This window comes from Podarcis filfolensis, assembly GCF_964270895.1.
Source record: "Podarcis filfolensis genome assembly, chromosome: 15".
Taxonomy (NCBI): Eukaryota; Metazoa; Chordata; class Lepidosauria; order Squamata; family Lacertidae; genus Podarcis; species Podarcis filfolensis.
The window spans coordinates 40,257,120-40,276,148 of NC_139618.1; the positions used below are offsets into that span (position 1 = coordinate 40,257,120).

General features: G+C 43.9%; 2 protein-coding genes across 4 annotated transcripts in view; both read left to right on the forward strand.

The window, feature by feature from the left end:
- Positions 1 to 19,029, forward strand: part of LOC310750701 (uncharacterized protein) — a 735,887-nt gene that overhangs the window by 117,930 nt on the left and 598,928 nt on the right. The window lies entirely within an intron of this gene.
- The window catches only part of ADRA1A (adrenoceptor alpha 1A), a 57,059-nt gene that overhangs the window by 4,639 nt on the left and 33,391 nt on the right, over positions 1 to 19,029 (forward strand). For all 3 annotated transcript variants that reach the window (XM_083588811.1, XM_083588812.1, XM_083588813.1), the window contains exon 2: positions 246 to 1,958. In XM_083588811.1, coding sequence (XP_083444937.1) covers positions 1,070 to 1,958 — 889 coding nt within the window. In that variant the 5' untranslated portion in view covers positions 246 to 1,069. The remainder of the gene's footprint in view (positions 1 to 245; positions 1,959 to 19,029) is intronic.

The following is a 19,029-nucleotide window of genomic DNA, read 5'->3' on the forward strand; positions in this document are numbered from 1 at the left end:
GTGTGCACCTGCCCCGGACGCAGGTGGGGGATGCTCCACCATTGGTCAAAAGCAAGGGGTTGAGCAACAGCATCTACTGAGCAAGCAATATACTAGTAAACAGAAGTTAGTGCTGCAGATGATAAGGGAAAATCAGTCAAGCTAATTCCCAGGTCCCGGAAAACCTTTGCAGTCTGGACATTACAGCAGCAGGGAGCCATGGCTTTTGAAATAAGCTTCCTTTTCTTTCTTTTTTTCTTATTTAGGAGTTAGCATATCTATCCTGCAAGGAGCACAACAAGCAGAAGTCCCTGTTTGGAGCTATGACCAACATTTGTTAATAAGCTTACGTCCTGGAGGCAGTTGGCACAAGGCTGAGAATCTTACGGCTTCAGCAAACTTTGTTCCACATCTCAAGACTGTGATGCACATCTCTGATGATAACAAAAGCAAAGCTTAATTGGAAACATCCTTGTGGTCTCCCACTATTCCAACTTTAAACATATTTGAAAATCAAGTATGATAAAGACCCGAATAAATGGGAGAAAAGAGCATGTTCCTGTCATTTGTGTCTAATGAGACAAATTTAAATGGACGCACTTCAGATGTTGATGGCCTTTCCACGAACTCAGACATGTTCCTTTGCTACAAACCCAAACATATTTTCCTTGCTTAGTAGCAGAAAGCATTCTGTAACCTGATGGCTCTTTTTTGAACAGCCCAACAGAAACTTGGAAAGAGATCTTTGACCCCTTCTGCAATACTGTGTCATCAAGCATCCCACAAGGTCCAGAGAACATCAAGGAGTGTCCTAAAGAGAGTCTTCCAAATTGCAGCAGTATTTTTATTTGGCCTAACTGGAACAGATGCCACAGAATAAATGTGGATTTTCAAATAAGTTTCCCAGTCTGGGGTGTCCTTCCAGGTTCTGCATTTATAAAGCAAGAACCACATTTCCAGTTAGTTTTTATCAACAATGTGGAAATAAAGCTTCTTGCAACACTACCAAATATTTGTTCTTCGCTCTTTCAAAGAAAGGGCAGAGTGAATCACAAACAACACTGGATGAACATTAACCAGTATTGATATAATGGCTTTGAACTCCGAGAACATCTCTGCCTCTGACTGCTTCAACTGCACCCAGCCTGTGGAGGAAGTAAACATTTCAAAAGCCATATTATTAGGTGTTATCTTGGGGGGGCTGATTGTTTTTGGAGTCCTGGGTAACATTTTGGTTATCCTGTCAGTAGCCTGCCACAAGCACCTGCAAAGCGTAACTCACTATTACATTATCAACTTGGCTGTGGCTGACCTCCTGTTGACTTCTACCGTCCTCCCTTTCTCTGCTATTTTTGAGATTTTGGGGTATTGGGTTTTTGGGAGGATCTTCTGTAACATCTGGGCAGCTGTGGATGTTTTATGCTGCACAGCTTCCATCATGAGCCTTTGTGTCATCTCTATAGACCGATACATTGGGGTGAGCTACCCACTAAGATATCCAGCCATAGTGACTGAAAAGAGGGGCCTGCTAGCCCTTCTGTGTGTCTGGGTGCTGTCCCTTGTGATATCAGTAGGGCCCCTCTTTGGCTGGAAACAGCCAGCTCCAGAAGATGAAACCATCTGTCAGATCAATACTGACCCTGGTTATGTCTTATTCTCTGCCCTGGGCTCCTTCTACCTCCCCTTGATCATCATACTGGCAATGTACTGCCAGGTGTATGTGGTGGCCAAAAGAGAAAGCAAAGGACTGTCTTGTGGCCTGAAAACAGAGAAGTCCCATTCAGAGGAAGTGACTCTTCGCATCCACCGCAAAACCACCACAGAAACCACTGGATCAACACCCAGCACCAAGCACAAATCCAATTTTTCCGTGAGGCTCCTCAAGTTCTCCAGGGAAAAGAAAGCAGCTAAAAGTCTGGGGATTGTGGTGGGATGCTTCATACTCTGCTGGCTCCCCTTCTTCATCATCATGCCCATCGGTAAGTCAAGCAAATGCATTTGGTCACGAAGAGGGTGGGGTTGCGCAACTTTTGTGGTGAATTGCATTAATGTCCACGATTCTGCATCAGATCCTCTGGTGACTGTAAATAAGATATTTGGTCTCCTGTAACTCTGGGACAGCTAGGGAACAAATTCATTGAGGATAAGGCCAGTGCTTTATTTTTAGGGGGAAAGGTGCCTGTACTCACCATGAAGTTGTTACTGTAAGTGCCATATTTTTAACATTGGGAGGGGGGGAACAGTGCTGGTGCTGAGTACCCTTGAGTAGCCCCAGGGAAAAAGGCACTGGATAAGACTATCCTTGGCTACAGACCATCATAGTTAAGTTCCTTGAAGGCAGTGTGCTGCTGAAGACCAACTGCTGGGAATAACAAGCAGGGTGAGTTTTGTCACACTCAAATCCTGCTTTGAGGCTTCCCAGAGGGCAATATGGTTGGCCAATATGAGAAGAGGAAGCTGAACTGAATGGATTTTGGTTTGATCCAGTAGGGCTTTTCTTAAACTAGACATGACAGCCACTGCGGCATTTTAGCTGCACGTCCTTCTCATTCACATCTAAATTGTGGTATATGGGTTCTGTTTAGAAGGAGTGCACAGCAGAGGGCAGGAGTGCCAGCTTGGCTCCATGACCGTGGGTGCCATGCAGCGTGCATGGCCCTGGCACAAACATTTGTGGGTGCTCAGCCCCTTCATGTGGAATTTTGTGGGTGCTCAGGCACCCAGGGCCCCAGGGAGTTGGCACCTATGGCAGAGGGAAACCGAGCTCTCCCTTTCCTTTCCTGTGGTCCATTATCCCATGCTCTTTTGTTTCCCAGCTTCTAGTCCTCGAGCTGGAGAAAAAATGGGAAGGCACAATTTTGCACAACTAAGAATGGGGAAATGAGACAAGGGAAGGGGATGGTTCTCCTCCACTCATGCTTGGCCCCCTTTTGATATCGGAATAAGATCTCACAGTCTATTTGATATGTTAACAGCATGGGCATATGACTGAACTGCTTTCATTGTGCTGCGTTTGACCCAAAGAACGAAGGATGTGATTCTGTGCATGCCTATATAGGAATAAACCCCACAGAATGCTCTTGCTTTTAGTAAAGAGACCTAAGACCAGGCTGCAAAGTATCAACTCTAGGTTACAGGTAAAGGTACCCCTGCCCGTACAGGCCAGTCTTGACAGACTCTAGGGTTGTGCACTCATCTCACTTAAGAGGCCGGGAGCCAGCGCTGTCCGCAGACACTTCCGGGTCATGTGGCCAGCGTGACGAAGCTGCTCCGGCGAACCGGCACCAGAGCAGCACACGGAAACGCCGTTTACCTTCCTGCTATAAAGCGGTACCTATTTATCTACTTGCACTTAAGGGTGCTTTCGAACTGCTAGGTGGGCAGGAGCTGGGACCGAACGACAGGAGCTCACCCCGCCGCGGGGATTCGAACTGCCGACCATGCGATCGGCAAGTCCTAGGCGCTGAGGTTTTACCCACAGCGCCACCTGCTACCCACTCTAGGGTAGATCTGTGTATTTTAAAACTAACCTGATATAACTAACTGGCTGGAAGCTATCCTCTTTGTGGTTTTCAAAAGTCCATCGTTGCCAGTGAAGTACCAAATCTGACTTGGTACCTTATTCTAGTGCCTGGGGAGGAGTGGATTTTCTTGATTATTTCAGAAGAAATCTTTCCTTGATAATCAATGTGTTTGGGATCAGACATCTGCTCAATGTACAATCTGTATATGGCAAACACTCAAATCATAAGTCTGGATGCAAGCTGGTTTAGGGCTTACTCCCAAATGCATTTGCATGGTCCTATTTTATCTATCTATCTATTTATTTAATAAATTTATACACTGCTTGATTGCAAAAAATCTCAAAGCATTTACAAAAATACTTGCTTTCTCAACACTTGATGCTTATAGCTCATTGGACTGGAGCTAAAGTGATTTTGGATCTCTGAAAGCCAATTCATTCAGTGCTGCAAGCAAAAAACATACATGTGTGAACCAATTTGGACTGACCTTTATTTAATGGCCCCAGTCCAGAAATATGTGAAAGCAGCAGTTGTTGCAAATCCATTACCTTCTTGAAGAGATAATTGGCAAGGTTGTGAGCAGAGTGTACCTGCTCTGAGTTCAACTCCTGTCCCAACACATTAATTTTTCTACCATTATTTGTTTGGGGCTAGAGCCATGTGTACAATCGGGGCCACTGGATATGAGGAATCTCTCTTCTCCTCTGCCTTGGCCACTTGGATACAGAACCGTGTTTCTGTATGTAAATCACAATTTACTGCTATCAAAATGCACAGGTTTTTAAAATGGGAAGTTATATATAGTTACCTGAAGGTGTAATACACAATGACTGAATTATCTGAATATGCAGTACTTGTTGGAAATGTCATATTCTTGGTGATTATTTTCAGAAAAGGGGGTCTCTTGAATTTTGAAACTTGGAGACCTAAATATATTTTCACATATCAAGTGCTTAGCTTTAAAAGGATCATCTGTGAAGTTATGTTTCTGATAAACATCAGACTTCTTCACATTATGGGTGGAAGGTGCTATATACAAGCAAACCAGTGGCATGCACCCATAATTGAGATATATGATCCTAACTGTGCTTATTTTAGATCATGGGAAAATAGAAGGTATGTTGAGTAAGTTGTCTCAGTCTATTCTCATTAGTATAATCATTACAATTTTAGAAAATTTGGGAAGTGAGCACAATGGAGATTTTCTCTCTGTTATTTTTTTTTTAAGTATGCCAACAGAAGAAAATACAGATTTCCACAAAACTAATTGCTGGCCAAGAACTATATGCAGATTTTTCTCCTATTTAGGGAATAGTCTGAATGAGGAATTGCTTACTAATCCTGGATATTAGATTAGTTCTAGTTTAAACTTGTTAGAGCACTAGAATTGCCAGCAGGCTAAATCCTTAGGTGTGGCCAAGCGAACTGCCGTTCTTTTGCAGGGGGGTGAGTGGGAATTAAACAGCTTTGAAATGCTGTAATGTAATTCTGTACAGTGCTAATGCCAAGTCTGATTTAACAAGGCTGCTCACAAGGGGTCAGACTCAATTAATTTTAAAGAAACGTTAATCTACTCTCTTCCACTCCGCACTTCTTATTTGTTCATTGGTTTTATGAATTTTGTGGCTTGGAGATCCTAGGGCTGGGTGCTTGGGAGGGTGGAAGGACACTTAAAGGAAGACTCTTAATCTCAGGAATGTGGTTTTGAGCCCCACGTTGGGCACACGATTCCTGCATTGCATGATCCTTGCAGCCCCTTCCAATGCTACAATTCTGTGATATAGTTTTACGAGGAAGGGTTAGGTGGGGTGGGAATGATTAAAATTAAATTAAAATTTTGGGCCAAATCTTTTAGATATTTTTACTGAATTGTTACATTCAAATAACAAACTGTATAAAAAGAAAGGGTTTTTGGGAAAAGTGCCACACCATAATGCTCCCTGTGCTAGTTATGATTTGGTTAACTTTTATCTGCTTTAACTGTCCTGAATAAAGTCAGACAGAAATTATTTAGGTACAGTTCCTTGGTGAGTAATTGAGTTCATTATTTTCAGCTGAGAGTATACATAAGCGTTTTTTGAATTATTTATTGATTTTAATTAATATTCAGTTGTTTGGCATCCCTGGGGTTTTCACTCTGTGACTCTTTGTTCATTTATCGCCTCCTCGTCTATCTATTACAGAAACACCCCTGAAAAAAACATGTAACATGAATAAATGTAACTGTTGACCTTTCCCCCCCCACAGAAAAGTATAATTAAGCTAATATTTGAAAAAATATTTTATGCAGCCCCATAGTTTTGCAACATCTTAATCACAAAGCAGAATCATATGCGCCTCCAACAAGATGAAATAGGGATTTTTTTGTACTTTTTGTAATACAGGAAGAACAGTTCTTATCTGGGTAAGCTTGTCTGTTGGTTGATAATTATCAGCTAAATTTATTAAAGTGATAATTTCCTTATAATTCAAGGTAAAGAAAAAACGTTATTGAGAAATATTATGCTAATCAACCTGCCAGCCTGAGAAAGTTATTAACACATAAGCATTAATGTAACTTATCAAAACCCACTTACACTGCAATCCTCTGTTTGTCTACTCAGAAGTAACTGCCACGGTGTTCTATGAGGCTCAATCCCATCTCTACCAAGTACATTTAGGACTGCACAAAAACATTTACTTCTAATAAGTCTAATTTGAGCATATTTATTTCTTCATTTCACAGACGCCCACTTTTATAGGCTTTACTAACAAACAATTGATATCTATTGACATTTAGAAATGAATTGGCACAATCCTTGTGTGTCTTCTCATGTGTAAGCCCCATGGAAGTGGACAGGAAATACAGAAGGGCAGGGCAAAAAAGGAAAGCTGCTTTATACCATTGGTCCATCTAGCTTGGGATTGTCTACACTGCCAGGGAATGACTCTCCAGGAGCTCCAAAACATCTCTATAGATGTTATCAAAATTGCGAGGTATCACCCATTCAATATCCAATTGCAAATAATTCATAGTTGGCTTCATAGAAAGTTAAATGATATCTAACATTTTTTGTTTTTATATCAATTCCAACATTTCTGATATTTATATATTGAATTTTTTTATTTCAATGCTGCATATATATTTTGCCAACACTGAAAAGAGTCTCTACATTTAGATAGCGCCATCCCAGACATTCTTATAATATGATACCTTATTGATAAACTGAAATGATGATTGACAATTATGGTTTATAACCATAAGGATGTCCAGTGATGTCTGTAAGTTTTTGTTTTTCAAGAAAGACAGCTGCCTTTCAATTACATTTTTTCATTTAAACACTCAAGGAAGCTTAGAAAGTGAACAATTCAGCTATTGAATTCAAAAAGCTGTAATCACATTTCACATTTTATTCTTTAGAACAATCATTGGGCTCTGACTAACGGCTTGTGGACAAGGTTTGCTCGGCTCTGCAGAAGGTAAAGTCCTGAACAGACTAGCTTTCAATGCCCGGGCTGTAATGATGTTGGAATGCTGGTTGCCAAACAGCCACAAACATACCCAAAAAGGATTAGAAAGAGAAGGAGAGACATAACATTCCCCCTTCTATCTGCTTACATGGAGCCTGCAATCAAGCTGTTGCCATAGAGTCCTTGGGTTGAGCTTTAAGAAATCTTCCTCAATTTGAAACTGACCTCACATATTTGATCCCTTATAAGGGCAGTTGCCCATGGTTTGTGTCCATCTCTTTCCACAACTGTGTTATTTTAGAATCACATCGTTAGTCTTTTTGGAGTCTTTTTTGCCCCTTTTGTAATGCTGAAAATTGAACACAACAGTCAGGCTAACATGATGAAAGCTACCCCATTAGAAACAACGGGCAAATGTTGATCCAACCAACAAGCACAGAGTTCCATAACTCAAGTTTGCAGGCTTCTCATTAAGAGAGACATCAACCAAGTGCAGCTGTAGTCTTAAAAATCACTCATTTTGGAATGATCCTATTGATCCTTAAAAACTTCATACTACAATGTAGCCCATTTGCTCCCTCTCCCCATGGAAAGACTCTTCCTGCGTGTAGCTACCCTGAGGCAAAGCTTACTCCATCTCTGCCTCAAGAACCCTGGGCAGGCATTGCAAAGGAAGGCCTTTTCAATGGTGGGATCCAGATTCTGGAATGTGTTGGCCTGGGAGAGAAACCTAGGTTGTTCCTTTTACCACATGTGGTGGACGTGTAGTATAATTAAAAACTACTGGGCAATGATCCATAATGAAGTAAAAAAAAATGTTTTAGAAATCCTTCTCTAAAAACCCAGAAGTATTGTTGCTGGAGTTAATAACAACAGAAGTGACTAAAAAAGAGAGAAACTTGTTCCTCTACGCAACAACAGCTGCACCTGTATTACTGGCCCCAAAATGAAAAAACAGATAAGGCACACAAAAAAGAATGGCGTATCAAATTGTTAGAATATGTGGAGTTAGCAGGGATGACCACTATGATAAGAAATCAAAATGATGAAAGCTATAAGGAGGACGGGATATGTGGAAAAATACAATAAACAAACAATTAACCGAGCAAGATGGTAAGATTTTCAGCAGTGTAAGAAAAAACTAGTGTGTATTTAAGTATTTATAATAGGTGGGGTGAACCAAGAAAATGTAAGAAACAGAGGAGACAAAGGGAACCCTGGAAGGAGAGGATGAGAAGTCAGTGGAGGAATACTTTCTGCTTTTCTGCTTATTTTTTGATTTCCTAAAACTGTTCTTTCTTTTCTATTTCAGAGTTTTCTTTTTTGTGTCCTTTGCATCATTTCCATTCATTTCTTTGATATGGAATTGTATCAGAAACACAAATAAAACTAAATATTAAAAAAGAAAGAAACCTAGATCATACATTGCATTTTATTAGGTTCCAGGTTGTTTATTTGTTGTTTATTTGACCTAGACAAGTGGCACAATTAATCTTGTGCAGCTACTGCATTTATTTTTCGCCTTCACTTGCATATCTTCACTTTGTGTTATTGTCTTTTGATATTGTATTAGTGACAACTTCCTTAGTGTTAGGTACCATCTGTAGTTAAGTTTCAGATGAGCTCTCTCTTTCTCGCTAATATGGATTTAAATGATGATTTAGACCACATTTTTGAACACTGGGTAGAGTTTATTTTGTATCCTATGTTGTGTTCCCATGTGTTGAGGGTGTTTGTGGTGTCTTGGAGTAATATTTTATATATTGTAAATATAGGAGCATCATATGTCTGGTTTTCCTGGTTTTTTCAGGGTTAAAATTTCTGCCCAGGTTTTTAAAAAAAATTTGGTAAAATGTCCAGGGTTTTTTGTTTTTTAGTAAAACGAAAAAAGATCCCTGAGTGAGTTGAATTTCAATTCATTCATAATTTGGCTGTGTGGCAGCTGCTGCTTGTGTGAATAACCGAGTGTCTTTCTTCTGTTCCAATCAGCAGGAGAGAGGAGGCTGGCTCTCCTGACTTGCCTGCTCTGTAGCTGCTTTTGCTGGCTTCTAATCGCGACTTGCAGACATGGCCACTCTTTGAACATGCTTTGTGGGTGCTGTTTAATTTCTTCCTTCCTCTCATCCTGAATCACTATACCCGGTTGTCAGGTGGTGGTGTGGTTGATCGAGAGCAAACAGGCAAGACTCCGACCTGTCTTTTCCAGCTTTATTCTTAGTGCAAACTATTTACAGTGAAGAGCGTCGCAAGTTCATGTCTGGCTCAGTCGCTAGCAGAATCTGGGAGTGGCCGGTCCTTGTACCTCTTCCAGCATAACAGCCGTATGACCCCCATCCTTCTCCTCCCCTCTCTGCGCCAAAACCTACTGCGCAGAATGGGCACTGGCAAAGGGGTACTTCCCTCCCCTCCGCTTTACTCAGGCTCCGTGTTAAGACTCTCCCTAGCATCCCCTGGTCCCCGCACCTCCTCCCCACTGGAGGAGGAACTGCTTCGTAAGATCTTCGGAGGTTCCCTATAACACAACTGCCCTCCCACCTCTCGCCTCTGAGCTGATGGCAGTTCCCTGACACCGGTCCTTGAGGTATTGCAGTGCTGAGCCATTTAAGGATTTATAGGTCAAAACTAGCACTTTGAATTGGGCCTGGAAACTATTTGGTAGCCAGTGCAGTCAGACCAGGATTGGTGTAATATGCTCTGGTGAGCAACCTGGCCACTGAATTCTGCACTAGCTGAAGTTTCCAAACCATCTTCAGAGGCAGCCTGATGTATAACGCATTGCAGTAATCAAACCTTGAGGTTACCAGAGCATAGACAACAGTAGTTAGGCTATTCCTGTCCAGATAGGGGCATAGCTGGGCCACCAGCCAGAGCTGATGTAAGGCACTCTGGGCCACTGAGGCCACCTGAGCCTCGAGTGACAGCACAGGATCCTGGAGGACCCCCAAGCTATGTACCTGCTCCTTCAGAGGAAGTGTAACCCCATCAAGAGCAGGCGATTTCCCATCCATCTGGTCCAGGGAACCACCCACTAACAGTGCCCCAGTCTTATCTGGATTGAGTTTCTGTTTGTTGGCTCTCATCCAGTCCATTACCAAGGCAAAACATTGGCCAAGCACTTCCACTGCCTCACCTGCAGATGCAAAGGAGAAATAGAGCTGAGTGTCATCAGCATACTGGCTTTGAACTGAACCACCCTTCAAGTCAAAGATTCCTTCTTTCCTGGGGTGTAGCTAACTGCTCCAGCACCCAGAGCGGCGGGGGCGAGGCGAGCCACCCATGGGGGTAGGTGAGCTGTCCACGGGGGCTCTGTGCCAAGTCGCGCACGGGGGCACCGCACAGGGGTGCTGCGGCGATCCGTGCATGGGGACGCCACACAGGGGTGCCGCGATGATCCGCACATGGGGGCACTGCAGCGAGCTGCCCATGGAGTTCGCCTGGTGGACACAAGCCCCACGCTGCCATTTCGGGCAGCGTGGGGCCCCAAGCCACCGCGTCACTGCTACGAGAGATGCATGGCCCGGGCGCGCTGTAGGCCAGACCCTGCGGTAAGTGCCGATCACCGCGGTGGGCCATTTTGTCACACCCCCCCATGGATGACACCCGGGGTGAACCACATCCCCCACACTCCCCTTCCTATGCCCCTGCTTCTTTCAGAGGGCTGTGCTCTGACAGCTCTTCAGATAGAAGATTGTTCTCTGTAAAGCCATGTAACACATGGCTACCCTAATCTTATAACTAGCCATGATCTGTTGTTCAGACAATCATCCCCATTTCACAGGGAATTTAGTTTGAAAGGTAGGAGCTTGAACAAGGCTACTGGAAGGAGACTGGATTGTCTTAGGACAGAGCTTTCTGAACTTTTCATGTTGGTGACACGCTTTTTAGACATGCATCATTTTCTGACACAGTAATTCAGTTTTACTAGCAAACTAGAGGTCAAACTAACCCCGTGAGGAGCACAGGGAACATGCATGTGACACACCTACACACTGCAGCTGACACACTAATGTATCATGACACACAGTTTGGAAAGCTCTGTCTTAGGTTATGAACTGAGCAAACACCCAGCCTCTGAAGGCAGGTTTGCATTGGGCTGTACATTTCGGCTGTAAGGTGTGCACTTTCACGTCCCCTTAAGTTGCATAATTCAAATTTGCATAATACTAGCCGGATCATGTCCATTGTCAGATTTTTCCCCCTCTGCTCATAAGACAAATCCACTTGCTAAGTGAGTCAAATGGAATTTGGAACAGGGTCCAGCCTGTGCTGGCAGTATGGGATCTTCCCTGCCCCCAGCTTTTTATCTGATACCTGTGATTTGCACAGCAACCTAGGAATCAAACCATTGCTGGGGACTTTTGTAAGACTAAGGGCTGATTCTTGTGCTCCTTTTCCAATATGGTAAAGCCATATTGTTATTTTTCCAAATCTTTTTGACAAGGATGCCATTTCTTCTGCATACTCCCTCAATTGATAAGATCCAATTTCAAGCTGTCTCATATTGACCCAGATCACTGGTGTTTCTAGTCCAGGACTGTCTATCTTGACTGACAGCGGCTCTCCAGGGCCTCAGGCAGAAATCTTTTGCACCGTGCTAAATGAATTCATTTTGATGCAAGGGACTGAACAGTAGGGTCTCAGATTTCAGCAGCATCCTGTGTGAAGCCCACATTCGGCACACACACATGCCTTCCAGTCTACATAATAGCTGTGCCATCTCCAAGGCTCCATGCCCAGTGTGACCGAACCAGTTGTGTTCCCCTAAAATCCCAGAGCCTAGGGCTTGCTGATCAGAAGGTCAGCAGTTTGAATCCCTGCAATGGGGTGAGCTCCCGTTGCTCTGTCCCTGCTCCTGCCAACCTAGCAGTTTGAAAGCACGTCAAAGTGCAAGTAGATAAATAGGTACCGCTCTGGTGGGAAGGTAAATGGCATTTCCGTGCCCTGCTCTGGTTCGCCAGAAGCGGCTTAGTCATGCTGGCCACATGACCCAGAAGCTGTACGCCGGCTCCCTCGGCCAGTAAAGTGAGATGAGCGCCGCAACCCCAGAGTTGTCCGCAACTGGACCTAATGGTCAGGGGTTCCTTTACCTTTAAATGAATTCATTTTGATGCAAGGGATTGAACAGTAGGATCTCAAATTTCAGTGGCATCCTGCGTGAAGCCCACATTTGGCACACACACATGCCTTCCAGTCTCTTCTTCTTTTTTGGTGATCACTCGTAGCCGAGTAAGATTGTCTTCCATAAACACGGTTTTAACAATGAGTCCGTCAGTAACTGTGGAGGCCAATTCTGGATCCACACATCCTTCCACAGTGGGGACATTGGTTTCCGGGTGGGAGTTGATCACGGTGTGGATTTGCCAAGCGTGCCTTCCTCTTAGCACGTTTCTCCCTTGTGTCCTGAGTTCAAGCATCTTCAAAGCCCATGACACCTTTGGTAAAGGCTGTTCTCCAACTGGAGCGCTCGCAAGCCAGTGTTTCCCAGTTGTCAGTGTTTATACTACATTTTTTTAGATTTGCCTTGAGACAGTCTTTAAACCTCTTTTGTTGACCACCAGCATTGCGCTTTCCACTTTTAAGTTTGGAATAGAGTAGTTGCTTTGGAAGACAATCATCAGGCATCCGCACAACATGACCAGTCCAACAAAGTTGATGTTGAAGAATCATTCTTCAACACTGGTGATCTTTGCTTCTTCCAGTACACTGATATTAGTTTGCCTGTCTTCCCAAGTGATGTGTAAAATTTTTCAGAGACACCGTTGATAGAATCTTTCGAGGAGTTGGAGATGGTGTTTATAAGTGGTCCATGTTTCACAAGCGTATAGTAAGGTTGGTAGTACAATAGCTTTGTAAACAAGCATTTTGGTTTTCCTGCGAATGTCCCGGTCCTCAAACACTCTGCACTTCAGTCGGGAGAAAACTGCACTCACAGAGCTCAGGTGATGCTGGATTTCGGCATCAATGATCTTTCACACTGAAAGAGAAGTGAAACGTGTCCAATTTTTATTCACCATGTACAGATTCTCTCACTTGACTGGGATTTGCAGTTATTTAGCACTTGTTCCAACAAGGCAGGGAAACTAGTTAAGAATACAAGAAGTTAAATGATTCAGACAAGAGTCATCTCCTGACTTTGTGTAAGTTAAAACTGCATGTAACAAAATCTTAGAAGAGCCTGATAAAACTTCAATTGTAATTGCTCCAGATATGTTGTTTATTACTCAGATTCTGAGCAGACACCAGAATGAGTATGTCACTGCCAGACATGGCCGATAATTTGCGAATAGTCTGGCTAGAGATTGTGTGTGCCAATGTGAGGCTTGTCTGACCACTGGACTTTGGGACATTTGTCCCGTCTCAGTAATACATTTACTTCTTAGGAGGTCAGCTGTAATCAACAACTCCTTTGCATGACACTGGCCGCATCCAGACAGCACTTTATTCCATTTTCCTGACATTTCCTTACCTGATAATTTTTGTTTTATGTGATCTTTCATACAATGTAAAACTCACTTCGGGAAATCTAATGGAAACTAGGAGAAGTTTACCATTTATTTCTGCATTAATTGCTTCTGGGTGGGGGGAATCTGTTTGCAACCCCCAATAACCAGGGAAATTGTGGAAGTTTAGCATTATAATTTTCCAATGGTTTTCATCACACAATGTGATGAAATTTGGAATAGTATTCTGGCATACAGTTCTTTCCCACCATTTTCATGTGTGAATCACGGGAGAACAAGTACATAGAGTGCGGTGGCATGTCCACTGATGTGTCACACCATGGCCCCTGGTATGAATGAAATTTAGTGTGACATGTGGGCAAATCAATCAAAAAGCCATAATTCCATAAAGCGAAATGTAAAAGGAACCGGGAAGGTGCTAGCAGTAGAACCAGGAAAACCAATGCAATAATCCCCACTTCTGAATCCATCATCAATGAGGCTGTCTTCTGAGTAGACATAGAATTGTAGAGTTGAAAGGTACCCCAAGGGTCATCTAGTCCAACCCCCTGCAATGCAGGAATCTCAACTAAAACATATGTTGCAAAAGGCTATCCACCCTCTGCTTAGAAACCTTCAAGGAATGAGGCAAACTATTCTATTGCTGAACAGTTCTTATTGTCAGAAAGTCCTTCCTGATGTTTCATTGGAATCTCATTTCTTGTACTTTGAATCCATTGGTTCAGGTCCTCCCCTCCAGAGCAGGAGAAAACAAGCTTGCTCCATCCTCCATGTGACAGCCTTTTAGATACAGCATTTGAAAATGGCTTTCATTTCTCCTCTCAGTCTCACCTTTTCCAGGCTAAACATACCCTCAGCTCTTCCTCACAAGGCTTGGTTTGCAGACCCTTGGTCATCTTGGTTATTCTCCTCTGCATGCATTATAGCTTGTCAATATCCTTTTTAAATTGTGATGCCCAGAACTGGACATATGACTCCAGGTGTGGCCTGACAAAGGCAGAACAGAAGAGAACTATTAACAGAGCAGAACATGTAATATATTGAATTCATAATATGTCTTATGGTGCTTAAAGTACTGTAGCATTTTGAATATCATTACAGTGGTACCTCAGGTTAAGTACTTAATTCGTTCCGGAGGTCCGTACTTAACCTGAAACTGTTCTTAACCTGAAGCACCACTTTAGCTAATGGGGCCTCCTGCTGCTGCTGCGTCACTGGAGCACGATTTCTGTTCTCATCCTGAAGCAAAGTTCTTAACCTGAAGCACTATTTCTGGTTTAGCGGAGTCTGTAACCTGAAGTGTATGTAACCCGAGGTACCACTGTACAATTCTCTTCTTAAGAAACCTGGGCCTAAAATCCCAAGATTCCATGGGAAGAATCCATGACAAAGAGACATTGCTATGCAACCAAGTCACACTTCTATAAATTCAGTTTCTGAAATCCTCCACATCTGCCTATGTGCTTGGCTGCATCTAGCTTCTAATCATTCTTCCATGGGTTCCATGAAGATTTATGATAATGTCCATTTGCAAAAATAAATAAATAAAAATAACCACAGGAGCTGCACCACACACAAAAAATAAAATGCCTTTTTTAGGGAACAAGCTCCATCTATCTTCCCTATGGCCAAAAATATATAAGCAATGCCAGAAATCTGAAAGTGATTGTCACGTTGTTGCCTTACAATGTTTTAAGTTTGGTTTTTCAAAAGTCTTGGGATACTGCTTGCATCCTCTGAATCCTTTTAGCCCATAGGGATTTTGCAAATAGCTCTGCAGACCTTGCTGAAAAGTCCTTGCACCATATTTGATGCACTCTACTTGGGAGAATGTCGTGCATCTGGCACAATATTTCTCCAGGCTCTTAACAGACGTATCAGTCATTTCACTGAATTTTTGCTTGTGGGAAGAGGTTTTCCAGCTCCTTCCTGCCAAATCTGAGTATGCCAGAAATATACAGGCCAGGACATTCTTCTCCATTGCCTTATAGCTGGAGCGTAAAGGGGCAAGGGACAGGAAGGGAGGAATGGGGCAGGGGCCAGAAGAGAGTCGGCTGCTGGGCAGGGGCCAGGGGGGCAAAGAGTGAAGTGGTTCCAAGATCAGAATAAGCCCAATTTGTGAGGGAGGGGGTGGAGCTATGCAGGCACAAGCTGGGTCAGCTGCAGCTTAAGGCTTCACATTCATGAGGGACCTCTAAATACCCAAAATTAATGGATTCCAAGTTTTACATTATTGGTTAAGAAATAATGGAAATAGAAAACATACACCTTTGACATGACAAATATATATTTAATGGTTGCACAATCATTTGCCATATTGTATTTATAAATCTGTTCAGAAAAGCTATAATACTAGTACACTGGTATCTCCGGTTGCGAATGGGATCCGTTCCGGAGGTCGGGCCGCATCCCGAGGAATTCGCAACAGGAGGACCGCATATGCGTGTGCGGCAAAACCTGGAAAAATACTTCCGGGTTTGCTGCTTTCGCATCCCAGAGTTTACGTATCCAGAGGGGTACATAAGCAGAGGTACAAATGTACTCATACTGTATATGCTAAGTACGAAATCACAAGGTATTTTCATTTAAAGGTATTTCATATGCAAATAGTCTTATTGCAATATATGCTTTAGTTAGATTGCTGGTTTTCCATTGCATCCTCACTTTAGTATATATCAAAATATAGAAGTACAATAATAGAATCCCCCATCTTTCCCATTGGTCTAACATAAGGTTCTTAACATAAGGTACACTTGGTACCTGGATGCAATGCCTACACAGGTTGGGGGCACAAGCAAACTCCACCCTGCCCCCCCCCCCCGCTCTCAGCTATGCACGCAAGGTCAGCCTTCTCATCCTTCATTGTTGTTGTTTAGTTGTTTAGTCGTGTCCGACTCTTTGTGACCCCATGGACCAGAGCACACCAGGCACTCTTGTCTTCCACTGCCTCCCGCAGTTTGGTCAAACTCATGCTGGTAGCTTCGAGAACACTGTCCCACCATCTCGTCCTCTGTCGTCCCCTTCTCCTTGTGTCCTCCATCTTTCCCAACGTCAGGGTCTTTTCCAGGGAGTCTTCTCTTCTCATTCTCTTCTCATCCTTCATTAGATCATGCTTAAGGGATATCTTATTGTGAACCAACCTGGCATTTATAAGCAGCCCCCAGAGACCCACGGGCAGCCTGGCACAGCCACCAACAAACCTTCAGCTAGAAAAAGTGTCAGAACAGAACACAGGCTGCAGCGCCCTGTGCCGTGGTCCAGGGTAGGTGAGTTCCCCTCAACTTGACGCACCCTTGACCCAACTCCATAGCTAGCCCTCATCCAAGGCCACTGAAAATGGACTCCCATCTACTGCCCCCATGTGGCCCAAGGTACGTTTTCCTAGGCACATGATAGATTTGATAAATAATTCCTGGCTCCATTAGAAAATAATACACACACTGACCAGCAGATAAATCTAAAACACAGATACCCAGCCCTTAGCTCAGAAGTCAGCTCAGCAATGTAGCTCTTCCCCCCTCAAGTCTGGCAGCTGCAAATTGGGTTGGTGGGTGCGGGTGCCCTCCAGGGATGAGGGAACATCTATCTCTCCCTGAAGAGAAAAGCAGCAGCTAAAGCAGAGCAGGGACAGGTGGCGAAAGTTTGCCTTTCCTGTAGTTGTTCTGGATGCTGCTCCTCTCCTGCAGCTCCTGGAGGTCCATTTCCACTGTCCTTTCTGTGAGAACAATGCACTTAGCAGTGGGGTAATGCTATGGAGTAGTGCCGGATCAAGACCTTTAGAGGCCCAAAGCACCTAAAAGATTTTGGTGTGCCAAAAATCTAATTCAAAATATCAACAATAATAAACCATAAAATAAAATTGCATTCTTTGAAATGAAATGAAACCTGCATTAGGATGGAAAATAATGTTTATTTTTGTATACTTCCACTTTATGTATATTTGGGGAGAAATCTCCTTTTTCTAATTGCAAAGTGTTTGATTAGATACTCAGAAATAATCTTAAGTAACACATCTGCTTCTGTAGAGGTGAGGCATCCAGCCTTGCCTTGTTGCATAGTTGTTCGGTTGGGATTTTTAATATACTTCAACTGAGAAAATGAATGCTCAGCTGAGCAATTTGTGTGGGAAATTTCTGTCTTGTCCACCTTCCCTTGATGCCCTAAGTAAGCACGTGCTTATTTTGCTAATGGTTAATCCAGCCCTGCTATGGGGCCTTTTCAGTTTGACATAGGACCTTCGTATGCTTTAATCCAATCCTGATCCTGACTCTCCCCGGTCCACATCCATCACCAGTCCAGCTCTGCACCCTCCATGAGTGTCTTCCTGGCTGGAATGTGTCACTGAACTCTGATAACTTTGAACCCCCCTTTGGCCTGGGGAGTCAGATGTCACAAAGGTTGCCGGGGGTAACTGTGTGTTTGAGGGGACAGGAAAAGGGAGGCTTGAAATAAGGGTTTCTGGGCAGAAGGAGGAGGAAGGAAGGCTGTGATCCATCTTTGAGGGAAGCATGAAGGGTACTTGTGCTTGCTGTAGGAGCTGGGCATCCCCCATGCAGACTGAAGGTGTAAATAGGCGAGTAAATCCTGCTTCTTAAAGCACCGCAGTCTCTGCCGTGTCTCTGCTCTCCAAGGGGGCACAGACCCTGTGTGTCTGCCCCATGCGCTCTTGCCATTGCTTGCCAGAGAGAGGGAGGGGCAGACACCAGGTTTTCGTAACAATATATACTCAGGAGCATAGGAAAGGGGGGCAAGGTGCCCCAGGTGCCATCATGGAGGGGGGGGGTGACAAATTACCAAGGAACAATTACTGCACTATTAGGGCGGTTCATAAAAAACTTTTTTTAAAAAAAATGCCTGCTCCAAAGGTCTTATTTAATACACTAGGCATTATGTAGCTGTATTTTGCTGTTGTTGTTGTTTAGTCGTTTAGTCGTGTCCGACTCTTCGTGACCCCATGGTCCAGAGCACGCCAGGCACTTCTGTCTTCCACTGCCTCCCACAGTTTAGTCAAACTCATGCTGGTAGCTTCGAGAACACTATCCAATGCATATATTCATGCATATCAGTTCATATCTTGACCCTCCTCCACGAAAAGAGCTGTTTACTTGGCTGTTTTTCTATGTCGTGAAGGCTGAAATTTCCATTCAGGGGAGCAGGGTCAAGACTGGCCAGCTGGGTTGGGGGCGAAGGCAAGGCAAGGCCGAACCTACTCAGCCTAGTCTCCTTTTCTTCACTTTCCGGGCCGCCGGGGAAGCCTGCCAAGGCCGCTGCCTGGCCTGCGCACCCCCTTCGGGCCCCGATCCCCCTCCGGAAAGCCTCTTCTGCCTCTGAAAGTGGAGCGCGGGGGACAATGGCAGTGCTGCCGCCTCGTTTTGCCCGTGTGTGGTGCCGGGAGGAGCAGCTCAGTGCCACCCTGGAGTCTCGGCAGGCCGGCCTCCCCTTTGCCCCCAGCCTCCCCTGCATGAAGCGAGGACCCCCAAAAGCAGTTGTGGAATTCAAAGAAGAGGAGAAAAATCAGCAAAGCAATTCTGTGGCTAATTGAACAATTCCTTTAAATAGGGTCTATTCATGAAGTTCACCAGGCTGATGCTTTTGCAGAAAAATATTCCTAGACA